Below are 24,802 nucleotides of genomic sequence, written 5' to 3'. Positions count from 1 at the left end.
GGCCGTAAGCCGCTAAGGAGTAAGAAGGAGCGAGAGGTTAGTCTATCTAGCTCGCTCTTGCGCGTTAACACACGGTAAGGATGAGATTTTTGTATGGAGGGTCCGGGACACGCCTAGTGCAAAAGAGTATATACAGGTGTCATGCATATCATGCTAGAGCACATGGTATACAAAGTGGTTGATGATGATGTTAGTAGTTGTGTATTTGTGGCTTGTCTGCCAGGTACCATGACATGGAGCGCGTGTGCGCGCGGCGCGACAATGTGCTGCGGCTGTGGGCCTACCTGCTGGAGCTGCTGCGCGCGCGCCGTGCCCGCCTCGAGCTGTCGCTGCAGCTGCAGCAAAACTTCCAGGTGCACACGCTTTATTCTAACCATAAACCACTAACAACTAGTCTGATAGATGAATAATTGACACCACGTAGTTTCCAGGATTTGTGTCCGGTTAATGGCGATAGGCACGCCTCATATTACACAGGACTTAAACATAGCTGGCGAGGAGTAGGCGTACTATTACACCTCTGTCTACCCCTTTCAGCTGCTTATCTTTCCGTGCATGTGGTAAAACCTGACAGAGGAATTGTGTCCTTTTTCTTCTTCTTCGTCGTTCCCTCCACCTCGTAAGCGCCCTTCCTCGCGCACGTTTGCCATCCACTTGCCCAACGATGATCTGCTTCTCCAGACTGTGCTTCGGAGACTGCATAATATGTCTTTTTTTAACATGATAAATAAAAAAATTGTTATGGGCTGATCCCTTATCACCATAACATCAATCATATTCATCTTAGGATTTCGAATCATCAATGGCTGCAAGTTGTCTTTGATTACTTGTGGGTCAGCCCACTCCATTAAGAATTACGGGCGTGAGTTATATATGTCTATGTATCCCTAATTCTAGAAGATACATTTAAGTACACCTAGGATGTTCTCTAGGCAATGTAAAGACATTTTTCCAGCCTTTTCAGCAACTTAAACATTTCTAACTCACTGGTCCCCCACAGGAAATGCTGTATATCCTGGACTCCATGGAGGAGATCAAGCTGCGCCTGCTGACAGACGACTACGGCAAGCATCTGATGGGCGTGGAGGACTTGCTGCAGAAACACGCGCTCGTCGAGGCTGACATCAACGTGTTGGGTGAAAGGGTCAAGGTAAGTTATTAATTGGTAGCTGTTGCCTATGTAAACAGGATCCTAAATATCGTTGAATGTAGGATTGTCAGGAGAATATAGAATATCACTATACTGAACGGTAATTTTCCGCCCCGAAATTCGTATCGGGCGCCGTTTTCGCCGCCTCTGGGCCTTATTTTGGTCTAAAATGGACGTAGCCCGCTAAGAAAGTGGTTTTGCCCGCACTTACACGTTAGGCAGCACATGGTATTTGTTTGGAGTGTTTGGTGTGTCCGTGCTACACAATTTTAACTCATCTTAGGATTTTTTTATGAAATTGTCTGCAAGATCTTAACGGTAGCTCGGAGCTTTGCTCACCTTATAGGCTTTTTATGGAATATTAGTAGTATTACAACGTGGTATAACGTTCCCAGGTGGTAGTGGGCCAGTCCCAGCGGTTCCTGGAGCAGGAGGAGGGCGGCTACCGGCCGTGCGACCCCGCCATCACGGTGGAGCGCATCCAGCAGCTGGAGAACGCATACGCCGAGCTGGTGCACTTGGCCGTCGAGCGCAGGTACGTCACGGAGACAATGGAAGTTTGTTTAACGATTCAGTGTTAATCGCCATTGACGCAGACTTCTAAAAGTAAAGTCTTCTGACATAAAGATTTTTCAGGGGGAACCGCCAAACGTCAATATTACAATTTATTTGTACTGTTAGACCATATTAGAAGGTCATAGTGTTGGTGGGATAACCTAAAATGTTTATTACATTCTGATAATAATTGTCACTATTGCCTTCGCCAACAGAAAGCGCCTGGAGGATAGCCGCAAGCTGTGGCAGTTCTACTGGGACATGGCAGATGAGGAGAACTGGATCAAGGAGAAGGAGCAGATCGTGTCCGTGGACGACATCGGACACGATCTTACTACCGGTTGGTACTCTTCTATTTGTCTTATCTCGTGTACTGTGAGATTAATGGTCAACCTCAACCCTGGTGTCATGGTTACTATTGGGCTGCCCAAGGCACCTGACACGACTCATGTAACGACTGCATACTTGCTTAAGTTAATGGTTACCGGGATCGACAGCTTTGTGTTGTCTGAAGCACGGATCTGAACTTTCGGCCAATCGGGTGATCAGCCTGCTTCATGGACATACACCTCACTCTCGGAATCCCTATTGGAATAATAATTAGACATTTTTATCTACCGACGATTTGTGTCTGTCCTAATAGACACTGTAGACAAGTGGCTTAATCTAATAGGAATATTAATGTTTATGTGAGTTGTTACAAGTAATATGTACGTTTGTGTGCAGTGTACCTGCTGATCTCGAAGCACCGCGCGCTGGACGCGGACGTGAGCGCGCACGAGCCGCAGCTGATGGCCGTGGCCGCCGTCGGGGACGAGCTCATCTCGCAGGGACACTTCGGCGCTGACCGCATACAGGTATACTATACACTCATTATTGTTATGAGTTCAAGTTTGGCTAGTCCAGCCATACGAGGGTGTTGAGCATACACCAAAATGTAAACGAAAGTAGATTTTATTTCACTAGTATATTACTTTTTAAGCGCTGCTACACTTTTTGAGGTTTCGTACCAAAATAGTATAACCTTTTGCGGCTGAGATTTCCAGAGACAATAGTTGAACAATGGAATTTGGATTTTAAAAGGATATTCAGTCTTACGACTTTAAAAGAGTGTTCTTTCTCTTTTTCAAAACACTTTTTTCTCCAGGAGCGTCTCCGCGACATCCTGTCCCAATGGAACCACCTGCTGGACGTGGCGTCCCTCCGCAAGAACCGCCTGGACGCGGCCGTGCGCTATCACCAGCTGTTCGCCGACGCCGACGACGTCGATACCTGGATGCTCGACACGCTCCGGTACACCTTCACCTATTTACTAACTGTTCCCCGCAACACTGTTTTTTACCGACTTTAAAAAAGGAGGAGGTTCTCACTTCGACCGTATATTTTTTCTTTTAACGGTTAACGAGGGAAATGCCTCTCGCATACCGCGTTATGTCGGGCTCGCACTAACTTAAATCTGCGACACCGTCTGCGTAAACCTGGGCTTACCCTAAAACGAGAAACTTCATTTCAAATCGTCCAGAATCTGTTTAAGTTAGTAAGATGGAAGAGTTTTACGACAAGTTTGTAAATATAAGCACCTGAATGCATTTTACTCTTTCTCAGTTCAGCATACAAGTATTATAAGTATATAATAAATGTTTCTTTCTTTCATTATATTTAACCGTTTCAATGTTGTTTGTAGCTTGGTGTCGTCAGAAGACACCGGGGTGGATGAGGCGCAGGTGCAGAGCCTGCTCAAGAAGCACAAGGACGTCACCGACGAGCTCAAGAACTACGCCAACGTCATCCAGCAGCTTAAACAACAGGTGAGAAAACGAGACGGTTTATTTTTAAATTAATATGTTATACTAGTGTTACATAGGACTTAAATATAGCTGGCGAGGAGTGCGTATATTACTGTGTATAGTCTCCTCTACCTCTGCCTAAGGGTAGCCTTTCGGGGATACAGGCGTGGTGCTATGTATGTACTAGTGTTCCACATCCGTAAGTGAACATATTTTGCCTTACAACATGAATATGTTGTATCTTCTAGATAACGTTAAATGGAACACACTGCGTCGGCGTTTAAGATGACCGTGAATGGGAATTGGATATCTTGATTTTTTTTATTAATGAATTCCTTTTTGTTTTTGATGTCTACTGACATATTCCCTCATAAGAATATGGCAGCTGCCTGCAGCAGACGTTATCGTAGCCTTGCAGGATTTCTTTCTTCAGTCTAAACTGACTTCGTACTATAGAAAGTGATATAGTTTTACCCACATTTACCAATTGCGTTGTTCTTATTCAATTGTTATAACCACGATTTTAATGTAACAAAATTTCGTGTTCCATAGGCAAGCGAGCTGAGCCCAGAAGACGCGAGCAGCACAGAAGTCCGTGAGCGTTTAGCCGCCATCGACGCGCGCTACGGAGAGCTGGTGGAACTTGCTCGTCTGCGCAAACAACGTCTACTGGACGCCCTGTCTCTGTTCAAACTACTGGCAGAGGCCGACGCGGCTGACCAATGGATCGCCGAGAAACACCGCATGTTGGATACCATGCTGCCGCCCACTGATATCGATGATGTCGAGATCATGAAGCACAGGTAATGTCACATCCTCGGGAATTAGTTGAACTAATGGGCCACAGAATAAGGAGCTGTGGTTTTATACAAGTCTGCTCCCCATCAGCGGCTGAGCTAGGTTTACCTCAGCCCCCTCGGTCTTACTTTAGTTTTCAATCGTATGGGCGTCAGATGTCACACACAGATAGACGTGTTTCGTGAAATCATGGCAGACAATAAACCCACCCTCAAGAAAGTATTTTTCACTGGTTATTTACAAATATAATAACATTAATTTTTACTTTTTTCCCTAGATACGACGGATTCGACAAGGAGATGAACGCGAACGCGTCTAGAGTGGCCGTGGTGAACCAGCTGGCTCGTCAACTGATCCACGTGGAGCATCCGCAGGCCGCGCGTATACAGGAGCGCCAGGCCGCGCTCAACCACGCATGGAGCGCACTTAGGGAAAAGGTAGGGATTTTTCTTAGACCGCCACCGGTCGCATTTTGGAATACTCTCCATGGTGCGACCTGCCTTTCATTCTTTTCTCTGTGGAAACAAGTCTAATAGATGGAAATTTCTATTCTAAACATCTTTGGGCTGGGAAAGGTGGGTGAGGTGTTTGGGCTAGTATATTATATCTAAAGAACGTCTCAACAGTCATTCGGTTTTTCTTATTTTTTTCTAGCCTGTTTCCCCCCCTCTATTATAAAGGTCTAAAACGTTTTTACCATGATAATACAGGCGGAACAGAAGAAGGACGAGCTGAAGCAAGCGCAGGGCGTGCAGACGTTCCACATCGAGTGCCGCGAGACCGTCTCCTGGATAGAGGACAAGAAGCGCATCTTGCAGCAGACCGACAACCTCGAGATGGACCTCAACGGTGAGTCTACAGCCTCACTTACGGAGTCTATTCCATACCAAAATCGTGAAAAAGAACCCTTGTCATAGCTAGTCTCGAGTTATGCCCATTGCAACATAGTTATAGTCACGTGGCTTCACTTACACACGTTCGTTCTTACAAACGAACGTGTGTACAACGTTGCCCAAGAAATCATACGTCGATTTGTTGGGCAAGGTTGTCAAGATTCATCGGCTTCTGTTCTACTGGGAACAGAGAGATTAGGCTGAAAGAGTGCTCCTGTGCTTGCGCATACGCTAATTCGCTATATCTTGAGCAAATAACTGTTCCCGTTTTCTGGTTTGGCATATAAAAGGGCATCTTTGCACTCCTAACAGGAAACTTGGAGAGATTGGCACGTTGATCCTAGAAATGGTTAGAAGTGCTCAAACCATATCCCATTTTTTAATGCAACGATGTATTCCACAGGTGTAATGACCCTGCAGCGTCGCCTGTCTGGCATGGAGCGCGACCTAGCGGCCATCCAGGCGCGCATCACGTCCCTGGAGAGCGAGGCCAGCGCCATCGAGGACACCCACCCCGACGACGCGCGCCTCATCCGCGAGCGCGTGCAGCTCATCAACGACAACTGGGAACAACTCACGCACATGGTAACGTTATTGGAATGAACTTGCTTCTTTTTGCGAAGAAGTCCGTCAACCGATATGATTTTTGGATGCGTCTAAATCGCTGCGCGTGGTTTGTTACTTATTGATTGCTGACTGGCATCAATGTAGTAGACCCTGTAAAAAATGGTATGGTGACCTCAATGCTTATCGCCTATCGCGCAGGATCGTGAAATGAATGATCAAAAATCATTAATTTGCGGAGGGATGATTTTTCCAGCAATGAGATCTGATAGGCTAAATAAGATTAGATCAAGCAAGTTTAAAGTGGGAAGCTCACGATATCAGTATGTAACGATTACGTGTGATGCAGTACTTTGAATAATGTATTATTTTTATTTGCAGCTGAAAGAGCGCGACGCGAAGTTGGAGGAGGCCGGCGACCTGCACCGCTTCCTGCGCTCCGTGGACCACTTCCAGGCCTGGCTCACCAAGACTCAGACCGATGTCGCTTCCGAGGGTATAATATTATTGTCATTATTATATTATAAATTCGAAGTCTAATGTTTCCATAATTTTACAAAAGTGAAATAATTACTGCTAAAGAAAGATTAGCCCATTTCTGATAACTTGCAGATACCGTCTAAAAGGCTATCCTGAAGATTTTTGACAGATAGTATTGCTACATTAGTGAAATATACTGCTATAAGGCACTTAGGAACTTATTGGGCACATAGGCTATCAGGTACTCTTACCAAAATGCGAAACAACTAATTAAATAAATATTTTTTTTATTTTGTCTAATCTCTTACCGTACATGTGCTCCATAAAAACTCAACATGACCTTACAATTTCACTGTAGATACGCCATCAAGCCTGCCGGAGGCGGAGAAGCTGCTTTCGCAGCACCAGACCATCAAGGAGGAGATCGACAACTACCGCGACGAGTACGCCAAGATGATGGAGTACGGAGAGAAGATTACTGCCGTGCGTATACCAAACATATTACAAACATATTAATATCACAACACATCACATCATCATCTTATAACATCTACTGTAACCTCAGGCCTGTTGGCTTAAATTTTGTTCCGAGTGAAAGCCCTCAGCGCCCCCTATTTGTCGGGCCAAGAAGCTTCTAACATAGGCTCAGATATAGACCTGAACTTACGAGAAAAAGCGTCGTATTGGACATAAAAAAACCAGGTACTTAATCGTCTCCCGTAGTAGTACAGTTTGCACTAGACACAGTTGGTTCGACCATTATAGGCGATACGGCTCACCATCTATCACGTTGGTCTAACAGAAAGCTCAGTGAGGTGTGGGTATTCAGTTCATATTGCGATGGATGTACCGCTGACTACCCCTGGGATATAGTCGTGAGCTTATGTTAACCGTCTATATTTGTGGTAATAGGAGCCGTCAACCCAAGACGACCCGCAGTACATGTTCCTCCGCGAGCGGCTGAAGGCGCTCCGCGAAGGCTGGGCTGAACTGCAGCAGATGTGGGAGAACAGGCAACAACTACTGGCTCAGAGCTTAGAGCTGCAGCTGCTGCAGCGCGACGCCAAGCAGGCCGAGGTGCTACTCTCGCACCAGGAACACAGGTATGCGAGTACTATCATAATTATGTTTATTACAATATATGGCGTCTGTCACGGCTGTTGCCAGTCGTTCAGCCAAGTCGAAGACCTTAGCGGAACTTGAAAACTCTTGTAAACTAGTTAGCTTCTAGTCGAAACACCTCCAATCTGAAGTGGAGCACTGTGTTGCAGTATGCTCCTTATTTACATGCATTTTTTAATCCACAGGCTAGCCAAGATGGAGCCGCCAGCGAACCTGGAGCAAGCCGAGAACATGATCAAGGAGCACGAGGCCTTCCTCACCACCATGGAGGCCAACGACGACAAGATCAACTCTGTGGTTCAGTTTGCCAACCGCCTGGTTGAGGAGCGCCACTTCGACGCAGATAAGATTCAGCGCAAGGCCGAGTCCATCGAGCAGCGTCGCAACGCCAACAAGGAGAAGGCTATACAGCAAATGGAGAAGCTCCAAGATCAACTACAACTACACCAGTTCTTGCAAGACTGCGATGAACTCGCCGAATGGGTCAATGAGAAGAATCTTACCGCTCAAGATGATACATACCGCTCGGCCAAGACAATCCACTCGAAGTGGACGCGCCACCAGGCCTTCGAAGCTGAAATCGCAGCCAACAAGGAACGCTTATTCGCCGTTCAGAATGCAGCTGAAGAACTCATGAAGCAGAAGCCTGAATTCGTCCAGGTTATCTCACCTAAGATGAGCGAATTGCAGGATCAATTCGAGAATCTGCAAACCACTACTAAGGACAAGGGTGAGCGGCTGTTCGACGCCAACCGTGAGGTGCTCCTACACCAGACCTGCGATGACATCGACTCGTGGATGAACGAGCTCGAGAAACAGATCGAGAACTCTGACACCGGCACCGACCTCGCCTCGGTCAACATTCTCATGCAGAAGCAACAGATGATCGAGACACAGATGGCGGTGAAAGCGAAGCAAGTGACCGAGCTTGAGACTCAAGCGGAATACTTGCAGAAGACGGTGCCTGACAAGATCGAAGAAATAAAAGAAAAGAAGAAGTCTGTGGAGCAGAGGTTCGAGCAACTGAAGGCTCCATTGTTAGAACGCCAGAATCAATTGGCAAAGAAGAAGGAAGCATTCCAGTTCCGTCGCGACGTTGAGGACGAGGAGTTGTGGGTACATGAGAAGATGCCTCTGGCTACCAGCACGGACTATGGCAACACCTTGTTCAACGTGCAGATGCTGCAAAAGAAGAACCAGTCTTTGAAGACGGAGACTGACAACCACGAGCCGCGCATCCTCACCGTCATCTCCAACGGACAGAAGCTCATCGACGAAGGTCACGAGGATTCGCCCGAGTTCAAGAAACTTATTGACGAACTCACCGCTAGGTGGCGAGAACTGAAAGGTAGGTCGGATAAAAATTATTAATAATTTGTAAAACAAAAACAATTTAAAATGATTTGTATCTTTAGCTTCGAGTCTCCGACCAGTGTTTGGGTAAACAATAATAATGCAAAACTATCAAATTTTTAACAAACAGAACCGTTAGTATAGCTATATATTTCGCGTCAACGTATTTTGCAGTAGTTTCCGTTCCTTCTTCATGAAGTATTCCTGTTGAACTTTTATACTAACTTTGTAACTATTTACCAACAGATGCCATCGAGAACCGTAAGGCCAACCTTGCCCAATGGGAGAAGGCTCAACAGTACCTTTTCGACGCGAACGAAGCTGAGGCATGGATGAGCGAGCAAGAGTTGTACATGATGGTGGAAGACCGCGGTAAGGACGAGATATCTGCGCAGAATTTGATGAAGAAGCATGAAATATTGGAACAAGCAGTTGATGACTACGCGCAGACTATCAGGCAACTCGGTGAGACCGTGCGGCAGTTGACCGCTGAGGAACATCCTCTCAGGTTGGTACTTATTTTTTATTTAGTATAGGTTCACATTTGATAAATGAACATATATGGCCTATATTGGTGCATGCCTACCTAGTAAATGCCTGTCCACACTAGTTTTGAGGAACAGTGATGCCTTACAACTTCGAACTAAGATAACTTCTGATGATCTTGATATGTATCCAATGTCGAACTGTAAATAGGTCTTTGCCAATGTTACGATTTTATATCATATTTAGATTTTTATTATATTCTACAAGAAATTGCGGAATATGAACTACGGTTAGCAAAGCACATAGTATCAAAAGACCTTTCACGTGAAACATGATGTATCTGGTATATTTGTAATGGTTTTCTTTTTCTTATCATGTGGGTTGTGAGGTGGAATCTCCTCACTCATCGCCAAAATAGATAAATAAATGAAAGCCATACTAAATACCCTCATCTATTCCAGCGAACAAATCTCAGTGAAGCAGTCTCAAGTCGACAAACTATACGCGGGTCTGAAGGACCTGGCGGGAGAACGTCGCGCCAAGCTGGACGAGGCGCTGAGGCTGTTCCAGCTGTCGCGCGAGGTTGACGACCTCGAGCACTGGATCACCGAGCGGGAGCTGGTCGCCTCCAGCCAGGAGCTCGGCCAGGACTACGATCATGTTACTGTGAGTTCACACACGTTTATCATAGCTGATCCACTGACGTTTATGCCCTTTCTCATCTCGGTGAAATAAATAAAAAAAAATCAACTGTTTTTATGCTGAATTGGGTGTAAAGAAAGATTGTAGACGTTAGTGACACCGTAACGAAAACTTTGACGGATGATTCAGCTCATGATTCTGAGTTGAATCCGTAGTAATCGTTACGTTACACTAACCTTCTGTATAAAAAAAAATCTGTATAATTCTGTATGTGTTAATTTTTTTATCATCTCGAGTATTAAGCTATCATGTCCTTTGCATCGTGATAGAGTAGAGATAATCTATACGGACAATGGTGTTGCAACTTGTGTCCATACTGTTCTTCATATCTTACTTTGGATTAACTGTGGCTCTGCCGTTATGTCCTAAGAACTGTTTTAATGCTGATTTCATTTTTTTAGCATTTTTGTTGATATAATCATCCGCAGGAGAACAGTGTCGCGTTGTGGAGTATGCTCCTCACCTCCTCCGGTTGATTGAAGGGAGGCCTGAGCCCAGAAGTGAGACGTATAAAGGCTGTTTTTTAATTACTGTTTACTTTTTCCAGCTGCTCTGGGAGCGTTTCAAGGAGTTCGCTCGCGAGACGCAAGCTGTGGGCTCGGAACGTGTGGCGACCGCCGAACGCATCGCTGACCAGATGATCGCCATGGGGCACTCGGACAACGCGACCATCGCGCAGTGGAAGGAGGGCCTCAAGGAGACCTGGCAGGACCTGCTCGAGCTCATCGAGACCAGGACTCAGGTACTGCACTAAATAGCCACATGGAAAGACACCAAGAGTAAAGGAGAAGTCCGATGTATTTTTTGTTCCTTACGCCTTACTGACTAGTCTATGTTTTATTTATTTATTTAAATAGTACACAATGTGTACTATTGGTACATATTTAAATAAATAAATATATTGTAATGCTATGAAATACAATCTTAAGGTGATTCGTTTTCCATACAAAAGTTGATGCAGTGCTACAGGAAAACGGATAGAGGAATATTGTTATAAAACCGATAAATAGTAATATTTTGGTGTATTATTTTCGCAAACTAACAAAAATTTAGGGTCCGAATACGAGAAGTACCATATTTCAGACCCTCAATTTTGGTCAATTCTACATTTGTAGTGGTGCAGATTACAGTGTATTTGCTGAGCGTGTAGAGGTGTCAATGTTAGTTTGTGTGCGTGATAGTTTTTTTTTTTCTAAAGGCTTTGACTACTTGACAAGTGTAATAGAATGTCAGTGACAATTTATAAAGAGATTTTGTATGAAGAGAATAAATAAAAAACTAAAAATACTACAATCTGAGAAAAGGAATATTGGAAAAATATTTTTGTTTTAACGCATATTATTTAAACATTTTTAAATAATGGGTAAGTACCGTGTTTTAAAAGAGGACATATATTGTAATAAAAAATCAATACATAAAATGAAATGGCTGTATGGGCATAGTTCCCTTTGCCTTACCCTTCGGGGAAAACCAAATCAAAAAAAAAGTTGTTGCATTTGCCGGCCTAAATAGTATTCATTTTTAATTAATTGTTTTTCCATCCAACATACAGATTTATTTATATTCTCTTTGCCGCGGACTTTTTGGTGGGAACAGGAACGGGAAGGTTGCTTTCTTCATTGAATAATCTAAATAATCAATACGAAGTGGTGTTTTCTGGTTAATGATCACATTAAGTTAGTCGGAAAACATTCCCGATAGTAGATAGGTAGTTGAAATCGGAATATTCAATAAACAAAGTGTACCTATCTATTTTCGCTTTGCGCCAACAAGCCGCTTACTTCGTTTGGGGTTCACCCGGGAGAGTAGGAGTCTGCTCCGAGGGTGGGGGCTTAGGTTTCATCATTTCATTAATCATCATCAAGAAAAAAAAACACAAGACATGGCTGTATGGGCATAGTTCCCTTTGCCTTGCCCTTTGGGAAAAAAAATAAGATAAATTTTGAAATTCTTATGTATAATAAACAAACATCACAGACATCATGACAGATCTAAAGCTAACGAAAATCTTTTTTCTATTTGACTTATTTATGAATTTTAATCAAGAAAACGTGATAATAAGTTCGACATCAACCAGTTCAGGTCCCCGAAACAGCCCATTTCAGGCCGCGTATATATGGAAATACTACTTCAATACGTCCCACCCTCGTCTTTCATTAACGTCCTCGTTAAAAAAGACGTCCTAACCTGAACTAACTGACAATAAACAACACGCGTAAATATAAGTCCAGAAATGCGCTGCAAGTCGTCTGGACTGGGCGCGAAAACAACATAGAATTCGATTAGCTGCTAAGTGTCCCGCATGCTATCACCAGCTGTCACTGACATACTACGTATGAAGTCCCGCGGATTTTATTGGAACTAAATGACAAGTCATAATAATTATATGCGGATACTGCGACATCAGCGCCGTGCTTGCGGGACGTCCTGAAGCGCTATTACATCTTTCAAACGCGATGCGACAAAGTTTGAACCGACGCAATTTAGGAAAAATCTACCTTATTATTACTGTACTGTTATCGTTATTTGTAAAATCATACAATACATATACACAATTCTTTATACACAATATAATTATTATGACATATTGTGGACTTTTCGGTAGACCTACAAAAAAGGAACAATTCAACCATACGTTGTTTTGTTATATCTGAATGGGCTCAAGCAGTGTTTTCGCCGAAAGCTCCAAGTCGGCTATATTTGTAACGATAATTATGTTTGACATTCATCATCATTTTTGAACCATTTTATACAAAAAAAAAATACTTGTATAAATTATATACCCTAAAGCACGCCCATGAATCACTCTATTCATTGGTGAAAACCGTATGAAAATCCGTTCAGTAGTTTTTTAGTTAGCCGCATGTTCACTGATACGATTAATGCCTGTTAGAATTTTACAAAATAAAAAATACGGAAATTACGGAAGGTACTTTAGTGCAAAGTACATTATTGTATAATTATAATATTATTGGTAAAAGTGATACTTTTTGAAAATTCCGTAACAAATAGACGGGTTCGCCAAATTCAATTGTAAAAAAAAATACAAAAAGTAAAAACAATTAAAACATGCACTTGGGTTTGAACCGTGAAACTTGAGAATGGCGGCGACTGCTTTACCAAATGCGCCATTTAGAAGTTAGAAGTAGACTTCAAATTATGCATCTCTTTTAATAGCTAACCTAGTTCGCATGTGTGTGTGACAGCTTCGTGTTTGTACACAAATTGAAATGACACCAACTTTTGATGCAATGTTTCAATATGATATCTGCAGTAAATACTTCAAAATTGTAGCTTAACTTAAAGATAATGTATGTAAGATTTCGCCACCTAACATTTCACTGGGTCAGAACTCAACACTAAACGAATAAATGGAAAAAAATACGAAAACTGCAGAAGTAACGCCATCTGCTGACGCAGCGTTACCTAGCTGACTGAAATGCATCACCTTAAGGTGATGCCTTTCAGTCAGCTAGGTAACGCTGCGTCAGTAGATGGCGTTACTTCTGCAGTTTTCGTATTTTTTTCCATTTATTCGTTTAGTGTTGAGTTCTGACCCAGTGAAATGTTAGGTGGCGAAATATTACATACATTATCTTTAAGTTAAGCTACAATTTTGAAGTATTTACTGCAGATATATTAAAACATTGCATCAAAAGTTGGTGTCATTTCAATTTGTGTACAAACACGAAGCTGTCACACACACATGCGAACTAGGTTAGCTATTAAAAGAGATGCATAATTTGAAGTTTACTTCTAACTTCTAAATGGCGCATTTGGTAAAGCAGTAGCCGCCATTCTTAAGGTTCACGGTTCAAACCCAACTGCATGTTTTAATTGTTTTTACTTTTTGTATTTTTTTTTACAATTGAATTTGGCGAACCCGTCTATTTGTTACGGAATTTTCAAAAAGTATCACTTTTACCAATAATATTATAATTAAGTATACAATAATTTACTTTGCACTAAAGTACCTTCCGTAATTTCCGTATTTTTTATTTTGTAAAATTCTAACAGGCATTAATCGCATCAGTGAACATGCGGCTAACTAAAAAACTACTGAACGGATTTTCATACGGTTTTCACCAATGAGTAGAGTGATTCATGGGCGTGCTTTAGGGTTTATAATTTATACAAGTATTTTTTTTTTGTATAAAATGGTTCAAAAATGATGATGAATGTCAAACATAATTATCGTTACAAATATAGCCGACTTGGAGCTTTCGGCGAAAACGCTGCCTGAGTCCATTGAGATATAACAAAACAACGTATGGTTGAATTGTTCCTTTTTTGTAGGTATACCGAAAAGTCCACAATATGTCATAATAATTATATTGTGTATAAAGAATTGTGTATATGTATTGTATGATTTTACAAATAACGATCACAGTACAGTAATAATAAGGTAGATTTTTCCTAAATTGCGTAGGTTCAAACTTTGTCGCATCGCGTTTGAAAGATGTAATAGCGCTTCAGGACGTCCCGCAAGCACGGCGCTGATGTCGCAGTATCCGCATATAATTATTATGACTTGTCATTTAGTTCCAATAAAATCCGCGGGACTTCATACGTATGTCAGTGACAGCTGGTGATAGCATGCGGGACACTTAGCAGCTAATCGAATTCTATGTTGTTTTCGCGCCCAGTCCAGACGACTCACAGCGCACTTCTGGACATATATTTACGCGTGGTGTTTATTGTTAGGTTAGTTAGTTCAGGTTAGGACGTCTTTTTATAACGAGGACGTTAAAAAAAGACGAGGCTGGGACGTATTGAAGTAGTATTTCCATATATACGCGGCCTGAAATGGGCTGTTTCGGGGACCTGAACTGGTTGCTGTCGAACTTATTATCACGTTTTCTTGATTAAAATTCATAAATAAGTCAAATAGAAAAAAGAAAAAGGATTTTATTTAGTTTTAGATCTGTCATGATGTCTGTGATGTTTGTTTATTATACATAAGAATTTCAAAATTTATCTTATTTTTTTTTCCCAAAGGGCAAGGCAAAGGGAACTATGCCCATACAGCCATGTCTTGTGTTTTTTTTTCTTGATGATGATTAATGAAATGATGAAACCTAAGCCCCCACCCTCGGAGCAGACTCCTACTCCGAACCCCAAACGAAGTAAGCGGCTTGTTGGCGCAAAGCGAAAATAGATAGGTACACTTTGTTTATTGAATATTCCGATTTAATAATACTATCGGGAATGTTTTCCGACTAATGTGATCATTAACCACAAAACACCACTTCGTATTGATTATTTAGATTATTCAATGAAGAAAGCAACCTTCCCGTTCCCGGTCCCACCAAAAAGTCCGCGGCAAAGAGAATATAAATAAATCTGTATGTTGGATGGAAAAACAATTAATTATAAATGACTACTATTTAGGCCGGCAAATGCAACAACTTCTTTTTTGATTTGGTTTTCCCCGAAGGGTAAGGCAAAGGGAACTATGCCCATACAGCCATTTCATTTTATGTATTGATTTTTTATTATAATATATGTCCTCTTTTAAAACACGGTACTTACTCATTATTTAAAAATGTTTAAATAATATACGTTATTACAAAAATATTTTTCCAATATTCCTTTTCTCAGATTGTAGTATTTTTAGTTTTTTATTTATATTTATTCTCTTCATACAAAATCTCTTTATAAATTGTCACTGACATTCTATTACACTTGTCAAGTAGTCAAAGCCTTTAGAAAAAAAAAACTATCACGCACACTAACTAACATTGACACCTCTACACGTTCAGCAAATACACTGTAATCTGCACCACTACAAATGTAGAATTGATCAAAATTGAGGGTCTGAAAAATGGTACTTCTCGTATTCGGACCCTAAATTTTTGTTAGTTTGCGAAAATAATTCACCAAAATATTACTATTTATCGGTTTTATAACAATATTCCTCTATCCGTTTTCCTGTAGCACTGCATCAACTTTTGTATGGAAAACGAATCACCTTAAGGTAAAGTTATAATACTTACGATTAAAGTAACAGAATGTATATGTACGTATTAATAAATATTTATAAAATTTAAACAGGAATTATCTTCTAAAAACAATCACAAATTTTCCTTTGACAGATAGAAATGCTTTCATAACAGTCTATGGTCATTTAGTAATTTGTGGTGATCCCCACAGATGCTGGCGGCGTCCCGCGAGCTGCACAAGTACTTCCACGACTGCAAGGACACGCTGCAGCGCGTCAACGAGAAAGCTCGCGGCGTCAGCGACGAGCTGGGCCGCGACGCCATCAGCGTCGGTGCGCTGCAGCGCAAGCACCACAACTTCATGCAGGACCTCAGCACGCTGCAGCAGCAGGTGACGCGCACTACCAGCTCCTCAGGGGCTTCAAATTATACAAATATACTTTATTACACACAACATATAAAACAAGTTTTACACACAAAGACGAAATAAATAGTACAATCTGGCGGCCTTATTGCTAAGCAGTAATTAATAAATTATTTGAGTTTATCCAATTCTTTGGTAAGAAACATATCATCTTGACGACTCGATTACTCTAGCTGTAGAGGCGGTCAATTAGCTCGCGACAACATAGAATAATGCTACGTATAGAAAACTCTCCGCCCCGCACCATTCGAATCAGGCGCCGACCTCACCCCTTCTGGGTCTTACTTTAGTCTGAAATGGCCGTAAGCCACTAAGGAGTCTGTTTCACACGCATTTACGCTATAAGGCAGAATATGGTTAGAATCAGATTTTTTTGAGTGTCAAAACTGGTCAAAACAAAAAAATCTAACACAAAAATCTAATAACTGTTATTGTTCTGTATATATGAATGATCTGTAATCTTTAGGTGGAAGCAATAAGCGCGGAATGCGCGCGGCTGGGCGCGTCGTACGCCGGCGACAAAGCCGCCGAGATAACCCGCCGCGAGGCCGAGGTGGCGGAGGCCTGGGCGGCGCTGCAGGCGGCCTGCGGCGCCCGCAGGGCCAAGCTGGAGGACGCCGACGACCTGTACCGGTTCCTCAACCAGGTGCGCAACCTCACGCTGTGGATGGACGACGTCGTCAGGCAGATGAATACCGGAGAGAAGCCTAGGTAAATATAATATTTTATCAAAGATAAATTACAAAATGATAAAATCTATAAGTAGAAACCAGTGTATTAGGTAACAATCAGTACGATAATAAATTATGTAAAGATTATAAATAGGGTAGTTTCCAACTAGCCAAATCAGTTACTTTTTACTAAACATCAAAACACGAAATTACTATGGAATTAGTATGAAAAAGCAACCTGTGACGTCGTAGAAAAACGCATTTTTCTTTATTAAAATTCACAAATAGGTTAAATAGAAAAAATAAAACGTTTTTTGTCACCTTTATTTGAGATCTGTCTTTATTTAGTAATCAGAATTGCATAATTTATGTTTGACCTAGGAAACTACCCAATTCTTCTTCAATCTACTTTATAGTTATTACCCTGTTCATATCAGCCTGCATAATATACTCGTATGCATTTTGCAAGCATTTAAACCTACCTACAACTCAACAGAGACGTAAGCGGCGTAGAACTCCTGATGAACAACCACCAGTCTCTGAAGGCCGAGATCGACACTCGCGAGGACAACTTCTCGGCTTGCATTTCCTTGGGGCGTGAGCTGTTAGCGCGGCAACATTACGCCTCGTCAGACATCAGGGATAAACTGCAACAACTCACTAATCAAAGGAACGCTCTCTTGCGTCGCTGGGAGGAGCGCTGGGAGAACCTGCAACTTAGTAAGTTGATAGATTGGATACATTCGTTTTTTAAACTTTTCAAAGTCCTTACGTAATATATGACATTACTGTTCGCAATGTAACGTCCATGTCCAAAGCTAAAACATGGAGCGATCATTATCATCTCCCTAGCATTATCCCGTTTTCCAGAGTCCGCTTACTTAACCTGAAGATTTGACAGGGCAAAACACGGAGCGATATGGCGTCTCAAAAACATTTTCGCATATTTTTTTCCAAATTACTTTAAAAATATTGATTTTTATTTGAATGTAATTTTAATATACTTGACCGATTAAGAAAGGATCTGATTAAATATTCTAATTGATATTACATAGTCTGACGCAAGATTTGCGTTTTCTATTGACAAAATTATTAAATTTTACAGCAGGAAAAGACAAATTAAGAAATGAGAATCTGCACGTCTTTCTTTTTAGGTTAGGTTAGCGGGCTCTTTGAAAACATACAAGAATAATAAAATAAAATTGCCAGTAATAGTTTACATTTTTCATAAAGAGCTAAGTAATGAGGAGTTTTATGAATACGGGTGAAAAGAAATGCCTGACCTTGTGCTGTGATGGAGCCATGCTATGAGATGACTGACAAATGTTTCCCTCGGCAGTCCTGGAGGTGTACCAGTTCGCGCGCGACGCGGCGGTGGCCGAGGCGTGGCTGATAGCGCAGGAGCCGTACCTGATGTCGCAGGAGCTCGGCCACACCATCGACGAGGTCGAGAGCCTTATCAAGAAGCACGAAGCGTTCGAGAAGTCCGCCGCCGCGCAGGAGGACAGATTCTCCGCGCTGCAGAGGCTTACCACCGTATGTATTTATATTACAAGTGTTAAATTGAAGTACAGGCACTCGTAGCACGGACGACCAATGGGGTCGTAAGGATCTCGATTGGCGATCGCGGACCGGAAACTGCAGCGTGGGTAGGCTCCCCACAAGACGGACCGATGACCTTCTGAAGTTTTCCCCTTCGTGGGAAAACATGGGATGCGGCCAGCAGAGAATCGGTCATTGTGGCGAGCCTCGACGAGGCCTATGTCCAGCAGTGGACGATTTCCGGCTGATGATGATATTACAATCACATAAGGCCGATCGCACGAAACGAGGAGAGGAGGCGTACGAACATCCAACAACAATCTTTCTAAACTGGGTGCGAGTTGTATTTGAACGTTTACCTCCGATGCAAATTTGCACGAAATTGCGTCCAAGATGCGGCCTTCTCTCGATGAGGTCAATGACCGACCACTTCAACTTTGGGTTACTTAATCCGCCGTGGGCCCCTGACATGACTCACGTGATTCGGTTTAATATCGTGGCTGATTTTGCAAACGGATGTATCTGCAATATTTTGTTAAAAAAATGTGTGTCTCATTGACAATAGCAAAACTTGCAAATGAGATACGTCAGTTAACGACATCAGCGACGATATGTAGAAACGCATGTGAATGATGGTTTTAGAAATAATTTGGCAAATAAATACACATTTAATATTTTTAAGGGTACCTTCTTTGCTCATCTTTCATTGATATTATACCGGGTGTTAGTGACATCGTAACGAATACTCAGGGGGCTGATTCAGACCATGATTTTGAGTTGATATCAAGTGGAATTTTCCGTCGCAAATTTCATGATCTTTTTTACTATTTTAAATTATTTTCAATTCTATGCTTTTGCGACGGAAAATTCCACTTGATATCAACTCAGAATCATGGCCTGAATCATCCCTCAAATGAGACTTAAAATTGGGATATCGGCCATACGCATACTATCCTTAAAAGTGTTAAATTTAGCATGTTCAGCTGTTTATCATTTCGGTATTATATCTTAACTGTCTATATGGACAACACGTTTAACTGTATTGTTATTATTAGTTATTGGTGTTGGGTCTTTTTTACATGATTTGCCTTTTAATGTTGCGCACTTCTAATAATTTGTGTGTATACGACTAGATGTATCATACATTTATATTACCTGATGAAATATCGGCATGGAATAAGGAATAACAACGACAACTATCCGCTCCCCACTAGCGGCTAAGCTAGGTATACCTCACCCCCTTCGGTCATACTTTAGTTTTCAATCGTATGGGCGTCAGACGTCACACACAGTGGAGCTAACCTGTAGACACCATCTGATTTCATTTTCTTATCTGCCGAAAAGGAATGAGTAGATTTGAAAGTTAATAACCCAGGCGAATCAAATAGGTTTCTCGCTGGTATGTAAACCGTTTGACGTGTGCTGTCAACTTTATTCTGTCGGGTTATTGGCCAATGTAAATTTTTTAGAGGGTTGTTTTAAATTTGTGCCTAAAACTGACGTGTTCCCTTTCCTTTTCGGCGGAGAAGACTCAGGTATAACTTAAAATGAAATGAGATGGTGTCTACAGGAATTAGCACCAATGTCTGTATAAACGGAGTTATTTTGTATCAAGTGTCCGGGGTGTGGTATTTTTACGGGGAAGGTGCCTAAGTAATACCTTTGAGCACTTCAAATCGATTTAGTACTTTCATTGCAATTTGCACTTAAATATCTTATTATAGTTGTAAATTATGGTTGCACTCATTGCTTGTTCTAATGTCTGGTTTGGTTTATTCTAACACGTTTCTTTAATTCACCACTAGCTTGAACGAGAGGGGATGAAACCCGCACAGCCGTGGGTGCAATGTGACGATATTTCCTTCGATTACACCCCTCTTAAATCCCCCAAACCTCGTATAGAACCTATAACCATCCCACGCAACGACCCTCCTATAGCTAAAGTAGTAGATTACATTGTCAAAGGTAGCGGGAAGTTTGTTATACCGGAGAAGTACAGGCAGAAGGATATAGAGGAACTGAATAAGAACGATTCCTTCCTCTGGTCCGTAGTTACAAACAACACGTTGTCGACGATATCAGAACTGAGTAGCGCGCCCACTTCGCCGTTACATACTCCCATGACACCTGATATATACAGCTCGGTTTTCTTCGAGTACACAGAAGAACCGGAACCAGCGAACATTTTCCTCTCATGCATAGACTTTATACTCTGGGAACGGCTGTCCTACTTGCAAGTATATCCCAACGTTACCGTCCTAAGCCACAACAGTACCAGTTCTTCTAAAACTGGTAGCTTAAAACGAGTGTTTAGGAAACTGTCGAAGCGAAAAAAGTCTTCAGATTCTGATAGCAAAGGCGAAGTAGCGGTCTTGTCTTTGCCAGGTTTAACGAGCAGTAGTAAGACTATTAACGATTTAGGTAGAGAGGTAAAGTGTGTTCCGTTGAATTCGTCGTTGCTCCTTCTGTCCCAAACCCGTAACCTGCTCCACCCCCAAGGTGCATGGTACTATGACTACTTGAAAGGTGTAAGTGTGGTGTTGTTTTGCACGCTTCGCTTGGTTTGGTTTGCATGTCGCTTGTGATTGTGCTTCACTTATAAATTAAGTTACGCCACTCATTAGTTTAAGTTAGCAAATATGAAATTTATGTATGTCATAAATCCGTTTAATATCGTCAACTCTTGTTGATTAAAACACAGTTCAATAAGATCACGATTTATTACTTGATATTTTAATATGTATGAATTTAAAACTATTCATAATAATTGTATAAAATAAACATTTCAGTGTATTGGACTCGCTAATGTACCTAACACCATAAAAGCATCGGCCGATAAATTAACAAAAGACAGTCTCCAGTCTAGCAATTTACTATGCTAAATTCATCTCTTTCTCTCCAGTTCGAAGTGAAAGAGATGAAGCGACGGCAAGAGGCCGCGGAGGCTGCCGAGCGTGAAAGACGCGAGCGGGAGGCCGCCGAGGCCGCGGCCGCCGCCGCCGCCGCCGCGCAGGACACCGTCGACCGCGCCGCCTCGCCGCAGGAGCAGCCGCAAGGTAACACGCCGCTTGTTGTGTTTACGTCATTGGGATCTGAAGGAACGCTCTGTATTCCACTATTGGATTGTGGGTAAAGTTAAAATGTAATAGATACGAGTTCTCAATCAATTTGTTTTAAATAAACACGAGGCCTCGTTTGCTGGAGGCGTTCGAATCAGCTTAAGTTTTTAGCTCTAGGGACAGGCAATTTGGATTATAAATTGTACCTATCCATAATGCAAAAGGTATGAATACATTGCATTCCTTATTCTGACTTCTAATTAAGATTGATAATAAAGGAATTTCATTAAGGAGAATCAGAAAATAGTTGACGAAAAGTTCGATCGATCAAAAACACAGAATAAAATTTTATTTTCAAAATTAACATCACTTCGTATCACGGATTGCAATGTAAGCACGCATGTGTATTGTCTTCTAGCACTATTGAACGAAAACTTGATAATACCAGACGAACGGAACTTCCACTAACTTTCACCGTTTAACTGGTGAATGATGCTTGCATACTGCAATAACACTTACTTAGTGATAAACAAAGTTAGGATTTATTTTAAGAAATCATTCAACTTTGAAATGAAAGGAAAAAGCACATTTGGCACTGCGATACAGCCAAGAAAGGCTTACGGCGACGCTTGCCGCTTTGAGTGTGAATATCATACAATGTCCCCCTTTGAAATCGCTTACTTGTTCGGCGAACGAAAACTGACACTTCATAAACTTCACATTCGCCAATCGAACCTACCGGTTCTCGATCGCAACTCACGCTTTCGTTCGCCAAGCGAGTTTGTCGTGCGTGAAAAGGGGCAGTTACTTACCGATGTGTTGTCCACACATGCACACGCGTAGTCGTAAGGAGAACATCCACTAAAGCGGCTGAGAAGGCCCAAGAACGACCACATTCCCAGCCAGGTAACAGAGCGCTTCACATACAACATGTATATGACACCCGGCCGTACGCATGAGCTTCTATCGTAGTTACACGGGTGTCTACGGTCACAGTTTTGTTTAGTTCGCGCCAACAACCGAAGGAACAATTCTTCTTATAAGTTTTAAATTGAAATTATAACGAAATTATGGTATAAAACATCTTTTTAAATGAGAAGAATTGTTGTTTTCTCAACCGTTGCTAGCGCCCGTTATAAATATTAGAGTTTTTAATTTTGTCGGGACACTGCGCTCAATCGTAACGCCACTATTTATGTGATTTCGGGAACTATTTGTGATTAATTTGTAGTTAAGCTTTTATTGTGTTCACGGGATTTCGTTATTCGTTTAGGATTTCTAGTAGGACTATTTCCTGTAGTTGGGGCTAAGCACAATTTTCTTTATTGATGCACTGTTTCATACTTCTATACGACTCACAGCTTAGTTCATCAGGTGAAGGGTCTACTGTCATCACTTCGCCATTATTAATATACTTCAATCATTCATCATTCTCTACATTTCGGGTTGTAAGTAATATGAGTTTCGTTTTAAAGCTGACCTTTTAACGAAACTTATATTATAACCCCTATGCTATTTAGATAATAAATATTTATGTCTATATTTTTATATTATTGAATTGTACGAACTGTTAAATAAGATTCTATGTACAATGTGACGTCTTACAGCTAATCACGGTGATGGTTTGATACTCTGTCCTTCTCTGTCTATTGTATGTCTCTTTCTAATAAGCTAGATGTCTGTTCAGTGTCTTGTGCTCGTCATGTAAACTGTATAAAGGACGCGTCTTCTAAGGTAGGTATACATTTGTGCTTTCTCGCTTGCTTTTATACTTAAACGCACAGCTGTGTTATAGCTTTATACAATCTACAGGCTTGACTAGGAACATAGAAGTTTAGAATATCTTCTAGTCAGGCATTTATTCAATTTTATTATAATATTTCTACAAGGGGTTAATATAACGCTTGGGTATATTTACATATTAATTAAATCTTATAATGCTTTCTCCTGAATATCATGTTACAAATCACATTATAAAATACTATCTAACAATGAGCAAGGGGGACCTAAGTTAAATTAAAACATTAAAAATCTTAAAGGTATTCTTGATATATAGCGCTCCTATGCCCTTCTAAAACTTAGTGTAAATATTTTTGTAGGTAGGGTGAAGTGTTGTAGTTCCTAATATTGATGTAGTGACTTATGCACAATGCATAACCTTAGCATGTATTTTTCTTTTGTTTTTTTTTTTTAAACTATGTATGCGTATATTATTTGAAGTCATATAAATGCGGCCGGTATGAACTACATTTCACTTAAATTTGACAGTTCCGAAACTATTTTTATCTCTCTCTTGCACGTATTATAGTGAGGGAAGAAGGGCAATATTTTTAGAATTGTAAAATGAAAGTGCAATTAAGTTTTGTCCGCCGGAATCGCCGCCAGTGTAAATTCAAAGTTTTCAGTTTTTTGAAATAGATTTTCATACTGAAACATTATTGACTGGTTTACGTTACACAAGAAAGCATAAAGCTTGTGGCACCGTCACGAGTACTAATATGTATACACTTTGATACCATGTCACATTAACTTTTTTGTCAAATTAAACTGTAAGTCTCATTAAATGTCAACTATGATAGTGCGACAGGGTTCTAAAGTGGGTATATGATATTACTCATGACTACGTTTAAAAGACCTACGGCTGTATACGCATACAAAGTTGAGCATGTAATAATAGCATGTAGCACGTAGCGTAGTGTAATAGCACGTAGTGTGGCATGCAGACACGGGCACGCCCGCGCCCGCAGCGACCACGCCCGCCCCCGCCGCGCCCGCCGCGACCCCCGCGCCTTCCACCTCCAAACAGACGCCCCCCAAACCCGCACGATTGAGCAGTGAGTAGATAGATTGTAGTTCACTAATACCTGGTTAAGAGTGTAGTTCAAATATTTTTTCATGTCAACATAACATAAGCTTATCAAAGAGAAGGCGAACGTCGTGTCTTATAAGGAGGTCAAAGAACTGGCCTTTCATAGACAAAACTGAAGAATGCATCACCAACAAGAGCGTGGCTCTTAAATAAATGATGGTGGATATAAGCTCACGAGTATATCCCAATGGGGTAGTCAGAGGTACATCCACTGTAAGATGAACTAAGTACCCGCACCTCACCGAGCTTTCCGAGTCATAATTAGTCGTGATGGGTCAACCATATTGCTCTCAATCAACCGGAATGGTATGGACCATACTCCACCACGCTGCGCCAGTGCGCGAGGAGCCTATAGCCCTGTTTTACTTCTTGATTAATACCGATCAACACGAATAAGTAATGTTA

The 24,802-nt window shown here is 41.5% G+C and overlaps 1 protein-coding gene across 15 annotated transcripts in view; it reads left to right on the top strand.

Moving 5' to 3' along the window:
* LOC126373268 (spectrin beta chain) overlaps positions 1–24,802 on the top strand; it is a 68,790-nt gene that overhangs the window by 34,786 nt on the left and 9,202 nt on the right. For 5 of the 15 annotated variants that reach the window (XM_050019330.1, XM_050019322.1, XM_050019321.1 and 2 more), the window contains exons 10-34: positions 224–353; positions 1,001–1,150; positions 1,546–1,685; positions 1,921–2,045; positions 2,432–2,562; positions 2,853–2,998; positions 3,390–3,513; positions 4,045–4,295; positions 4,568–4,727; positions 5,001–5,139; positions 5,587–5,768; positions 6,129–6,243; positions 6,586–6,710; positions 7,140–7,330; positions 7,535–8,697; positions 8,949–9,210; positions 9,650–9,854; positions 10,438–10,632; positions 16,044–16,223; positions 16,723–16,967; positions 17,424–17,647; positions 18,267–18,463; positions 21,372–21,525; positions 22,372–22,434; positions 24,252–24,362. In XM_050019330.1, the coding sequence (XP_049875287.1) occupies positions 224–353; positions 1,001–1,150; positions 1,546–1,685; positions 1,921–2,045; positions 2,432–2,562; positions 2,853–2,998; positions 3,390–3,513; positions 4,045–4,295; positions 4,568–4,727; positions 5,001–5,139; positions 5,587–5,768; positions 6,129–6,243; positions 6,586–6,710; positions 7,140–7,330; positions 7,535–8,697; positions 8,949–9,210; positions 9,650–9,854; positions 10,438–10,632; positions 16,044–16,223; positions 16,723–16,967; positions 17,424–17,647; positions 18,267–18,463; positions 21,372–21,525; positions 22,372–22,434; positions 24,252–24,362 (5,108 nt within the window). Of the gene's footprint in view, positions 1–223; positions 354–1,000; positions 1,151–1,545; positions 1,686–1,920; positions 2,046–2,431; positions 2,563–2,852; positions 2,999–3,389; positions 3,514–4,044; positions 4,296–4,567; positions 4,728–5,000; positions 5,140–5,586; positions 5,769–6,128; positions 6,244–6,585; positions 6,711–7,139; positions 7,331–7,534; positions 8,698–8,948; positions 9,211–9,649; positions 9,855–10,437; positions 10,633–16,043; positions 16,224–16,722; positions 16,968–17,423; positions 17,648–18,266; positions 18,464–20,274; positions 21,070–21,371; positions 21,526–22,371; positions 22,435–24,251; positions 24,363–24,802 lie in introns of those variants that run through there. The other 10 variants (XM_050019331.1, XM_050019324.1, XM_050019323.1 and 7 more) reach the window with 4 other exon arrangements.

The sequence above is a fragment of the Pectinophora gossypiella genome, chromosome 15 (assembly GCF_024362695.1).
Source record: "Pectinophora gossypiella chromosome 15, ilPecGoss1.1, whole genome shotgun sequence".
Classification (NCBI taxonomy): Eukaryota; Metazoa; Arthropoda; class Insecta; order Lepidoptera; family Gelechiidae; genus Pectinophora; species Pectinophora gossypiella.
Note: the sequence above shows the minus strand (reverse complement) of the source record. Positions and strands in the feature narration are given on the sequence as shown.